At 56.7% G+C, this 5,000-nt stretch overlaps 2 protein-coding genes across 2 annotated transcripts in view; both read right to left on the reverse strand.

Moving 5' to 3' along the window:
* PTSG_10169 (uncharacterized protein) overlaps positions 1-3,533 on the reverse strand; it is a gene marked incomplete at its 3' end in the record, with an annotated part of 7,146 nt that extends 3,613 nt beyond the window's left edge. The window contains exons 1-4 of the mRNA XM_004988449.1: positions 1,883-3,533; positions 1,141-1,511; positions 752-857; positions 6-544 (exon numbers count right to left, since the gene is read on the reverse strand). Coding sequence (XP_004988506.1) covers positions 6-544; positions 752-857; positions 1,141-1,511; positions 1,883-3,277 — 2,411 coding nt within the window. The 5' untranslated portion in view covers positions 3,278-3,533. The remainder of the gene's footprint in view (positions 1-5; positions 545-751; positions 858-1,140; positions 1,512-1,882) is intronic.
* A 407-nt stretch (positions 3,534-3,940) lies between these two features.
* Positions 3,941-4,963, reverse strand: PTSG_10170 (uncharacterized protein). Its single transcript, XM_004988450.1, has one exon. The coding sequence runs from the start codon at positions 4,950-4,952 to the stop codon at positions 4,446-4,448; it is 507 nt and encodes a 168-aa protein (XP_004988507.1). The 5' UTR covers positions 4,953-4,963; the 3' UTR covers positions 3,941-4,445.
* Positions 4,964-5,000: the final 37 nt, after the last annotated feature.

The following is a 5,000-nucleotide window of genomic DNA, read 5'->3' on the forward strand; positions in this document are numbered from 1 at the left end:
CGCACCTCCAGAGGTCGCGACGAAGACACATGCGCACTGTCATCATCTCATCGTCGCTGCCACCAGTGCCGCCGCTGTCGCACGGCCGCGTTCGTATCTCACACACGCGCAGCACTTGACTCGACACGAGCGAGGCAGCACTCACGCCACCCGACGACGACGACGACGACGATGATGATGAAGATGATGATGATGATGATGTGTCTCTTCGAGCGTGCAAGCGGTGGAAGGACATGCGACGAGATGCATGCGGTGCCAGTGATGTGGATGGCGAGTGGAACGTGATGGATGGGGGCGGCGTCTGTGTTGCTGCATCGTCGTGTTGTGCACCCCAAGCCGTGGCGGATGGAGCCGAGAGCCAGAGCGCATCGATTGCTGACAAGAGCGTCGGGTCACACAGCTGCACCAGAAACGAGTGGGCGGAGGAAGATGTTGGTGGTTGTTGTTGTTGTTGTTGTTGTTGTTGTTGTTGTTGTTGGTGCTGGTCTGGTGATGACAGTGGCATTGGCTCGCCGCGCAGGAAGCGTGCAATGTGTGGATACACCTGAGCACGGCACACCAGTGATAATGGTGGTGGTGATGGTGATGGTGGTGAGCTGTGATAGTGGTGCGAAGTGTAACACACACGTACAAACAACCCAAAAAAGGCACACATGTGCATGTGTGTGTGTGTGTGTGTGTGTGTGTGTGTGTGTGTGTGTGTGTGTGTGTGTGTGTGTGTGTGTGTGTGTGTGTGTGTGTGTGTGTGGACCTCTTGGTGGAGGTGGTGGATGGAGGATCCGACGAGACGAGCGAGATCCGCCCACGTCAGTCCGGTCCGCGAGAGCGCGACAAGACACAGCACGCGTTTGGCCACCCTGGTGGTGGTGGTGTGTGTGTGTGTGTGTGTGTGTGTGTGTGTGTGTGTGTGTGTGTGTGTGTGTGTGTGTGTGTGTGTGTGTGTGTGTGTGTGTGTGTGTAGTGTAAAGATGTGAATGGATATGTGAGGCGTGATTTAGCCGTCGGCAATGGATACATGACATCCCCCACCACCCCCACCACCACCACTCCTAACGACAACAACAACAACCATTGCCAGCCATCATCGCCGCTACCATCTCCCTCCATCCCTCCCTCCTCTTCACTCCGTGCGCGGCGCACCATCTGTCTGCGTCGACCTCGCCAGCATCTGCCGCATTCAAGAGCACGAGAGGATCAACATCACCGCTGCCGCTGCTGCGATGACTTGCACTGTCACCGCCACCGCTTATGCTGATGCTGCTCACAGCACCACGCATACCACCATTGCCACTCGCGTGTGCTTGCATCACTGCTACTGGGGAGATGACACACAGGAGGGAGAGGAGCTGCAGCTGATGCAAGGTTGATGCTGCGTTGAGTCGGGTGCATGCGCGGGTTGCGTCAGCACCGCACCAGTGCAGATAGGACACGGTTGCTGCGAGCAAGGAGAGGTGGGCGGTGTGTGTTGCCGCATACACCGTCCGAGACAGCAGCCGCCCAAAGTACCGCTCCTGTTGGCATGCGCGTACGTGTAAGTGTGTGAGTGCGTGTGTGTATGTATGCGTATGCGTGAGTGTCAGTGTGTGTATGGCAAAGAAGTGAGCGTTAGCAACAACACCACATGTAGCATTAGCTATCGTCCATAACCAGCTCTCACAGACACACACAGACACAGACACAGACACAGACACAGACACAGACACAGACACAGACACAGACACAGACAGACACACGCATACACACACAAACACCAACAGACATACACGCATACACACACACACACACCAACAGACATACACGCATACACACACAGATGCAAACACACAGATGCAAACACACACCACGCCCCCTCCAACTCCACCCCTGCGCCCCGGGCGCCAACCTTGGTTGGAGCAAAGCTGCATGCAATATCAGCGGCCTGGCGGTGTGCGCCGTCCAGCGCTTGCATCATGTCAGCAAGCGCGCCTGCCGCTGCTTGCGTGCTGGCACCCGCGTGCTTGTAGCGGTGCGCGGCTGGGTAGCGACGCCGAAACGCCTTGCTGCAGCCCTTGGATGCAGAGTCGAGTGTGACAATGAGCGTGGCGTTGGCCTCGTCAAGTACACTCGCGGGCGGCAGCCACGTGAACGACGATGCCAATGGTTCCGAGGCGCACACGTGATCCACATTGCAGATGGCGATGATGAGGGGGCGTGACGATGCGCTGGCATCGGCACTGCTGCCCATGCTGTTCGCATTCACGCTGGCGCTGGGCTCTCTCTCGTGCCCGCTGTAGCCGTTGTAGCCCTGGCTGCCGTTGCTTCTTGAGTCACTGCCACTGCCACTGCCGCTGCTGCCTATCAGGCGGGTGACATGGGAGCTGAGAGACGCTGTGTTGAGGTGGCACAATTCACGCATGTTGGAGCTTGCGTCCAGCTGATATGCGAGGCACAGCAGCAGCGTCTTCAAGTGGCTGCACACATGACACCGGCCAGCGTCGTAGTACACGACACGAGGCGAGTGCCGCTGATGCTGCTGTTCTGCTGGTTGGTGCGATTGCTGCGCAGGTGTGGAAGCGGTTGCGCTGAGCCAGGATGCGACGATGGCGTGGGCGTCCACGCCTCCCTTGGCCTCGACAGCGACCACACGGCCGCGGACACCCTGTGCGCGGATGAACGACGGCATACCAGGCGTGGGCGTTGAGAAGCCAGCAGCATCGGCGATGGCAGCGTGAGCTGGCTGGAAGACATCGAGCAGCGCCGAGGCCACGGCTTGCTGGCGTTCCCGTGCTGTGTAGAGCGGCCACCCTTGTGGAGGATCGCGCGTGAGCAGCTGCCAGAGTGGCGTGTCTGTTTGGTGGTGATGATGTTGTTGCTGCTGTTGTTGCTGCTGTTGTTGCTGCTGTTGTTGCTGCTGTTGTTGTTGGTGTTGTTGCTGCTGTTGTTGTTGGTGTTGCTGTTGTGGTCGTTTTGTGGTGGGTGGTGTTGCGGGTTGAGGTGGGAGGCTGCGCCGGCGGCCAGTGGAAGCCGACTTGCGGGCAGTTGCGGTCGCACTGCCTGTTGCTGCAGCATCATTAGCGTTGATGGTGGTGGCACCTTTCAAGTCCTGCTGCTGTTGCAGTTGTTGATTCCTTCCTCCCACTTCTACACGTGTTCGCACCTGCCTTGGCCGGCCTTGGTCCTGTTGCTGCTGCTGCTGTTGTTGCTGTTGTTGCTGTTGCTGTTGTTGTTGCTGCTCTGCGTCGGTGGACGATTCCCCACCAGGCCTGCCACCAAAGTCAAGCACACGCACCCGAATCATGGCTGCACAAGCATGCACAGTTGATGGGTAAAAGAGGATGTGCGTGGGTGAAGGAGAAGCGGCAGAGAAGAGAAGAAGAAAGAGGAGAAGAAGAGAAGAAGAAGAAGGGGGAAGCAGACAATCCTCCCTTTGCTTCCCCTTTGTCTTGTCCGTCTGTTGCGCTGCGCTCTGTTGGCCTTGCGGTGGTGGTGGTGGTCCTTGGTTTGGTGGTGTGGGGGTGTGTTTTCGCCCACCTCCTCCTCCTCCGCCAAATTCCTGCCTGAAATTAGGCAAACCTGACTTGCAAAGGCAAACTTGCTCTTCACCGCAGGTTGTGCGGTCGAGTGCTTGTGTGTGTGTGTGTGCGTGTGTTCCACTGATGCTGCTGCCGCTTCTTGCGCTCATGTCAACAAGCACCATCACCATACGCACCGCTTGCACTCGCATCATCGCCGTTGTCAGGCTCGCTCTCAGTTACAGTGACAGTTTGGTTGTGGGGGTGTTTATTTCATGAGAGCGTAACAATAGCGCTCGGCAAAAGGTTGTCTGTGGTGACATGGAAAGTATAGTGATAGTGGCATATGGCTTCGCGGTCGCAAAAAGCAATGAAGAAAGCGATGGAAAGAAACCAGAGTCGCTCAGATCACCACTTGCAGCACGCACACGCACACAAACACACTTCTCACCACCATTAAGCAATAGATCAAGCCATGCACAGCAAGCGGGCACTACTGCGTGATAGCAGGCAAAAAGGCATCATCGAGAGATGATGAGTGTGCGCGAAGTGGTTGTCAACCACAAAACGCCAAAGGAACGGGAACAAAAGAAGAAGAAGAAGAAAAAAAAGGCAGTGTCGAAGGTAGAGAACGAACGAAGGGCGGCTTGCTGGACTCTCCGAGAGAGAAGAAACAGCAGCGGCAGCAGCTGGTTGTTAACGAGAAAAGAGAGAAAGGGAGAAAGCACGAACGAGGGGAAACGGGAAGAGCTAAACAAGGGATCGTCGCAGGTTGTTGGTCGTTGCTGTTGTCGTCTTAGTTGGGAGAGCGGGGCAAAGAACGGAACGTGTTAACTTGGGGGAAGGTGTCGTCGTCATTGTTCTTGTTGTTGTTGGTATTGATGTTGTTGAAGTTGGCGGGTTGTCTATTAGATTTCTGGTTGCGGGGGGATGGCCCTGTCTTGGGCGTTCCAATTAGAGCTCCTGGGCCTTGTCCAGGGTGGCAAAGAGATACCTCTGCTTGGCCTGGGCAACGTCGTGGTTGAGCTGGCGAAGGGCCTGGTGCAGAGACTCCTGGACGTCTTTCTGGGCAGTGGTGCTCTTCTTGGACAGCTGGGTCCGTGTGTGCTGGAAGACGTCGCGGGCCTGCTGCACGGCGCGCTCGTACTCGCGCTCCGCCTTGCGGGGACCGGCACTCAAAAACTCAGAGTTTGAAGTGGCCAGCGTGCGTATCCTGGACGCCGTCTGCTTGGTGCTGTTCAGGCGACTTGCCGCCGTGGCAACACGCATCGTCTGTGACATGAGATTCCTCATCATCATGGGAGCCATTGCTGTGGTTGGTTCGGGGTGGAGGTGGGTAGGTCTTTGTGTGTTGTAGTAGTTGTAGTTGTCGACGTAAAGAAAAGAAAAGGCGGGTTGGATGTCGTGGCAATCTGCGGTGGTGGATGAACAGGTTGATGTTGGATGGGAAAATGAACCCATGCACAAGTTTCCTCTCACTTGTAGTCAGCCAGCGCCGCCTTCACACGC

Source organism: Salpingoeca rosetta (assembly GCF_000188695.1).
Source record: "Salpingoeca rosetta unplaced genomic scaffold supercont1.35, whole genome shotgun sequence".
NCBI lineage: Eukaryota > Choanoflagellata > Craspedida > Salpingoecidae > Salpingoeca > Salpingoeca rosetta.

What these genes read in the sequence shown, in the direction of transcription:
- PTSG_10170 (XM_004988450.1), bottom strand. Translation starts at nt 4,952, where the DNA reads ATGGGTTCATTTTCCCATCCAACATCAACCTGTTCATCCACCACCGCA.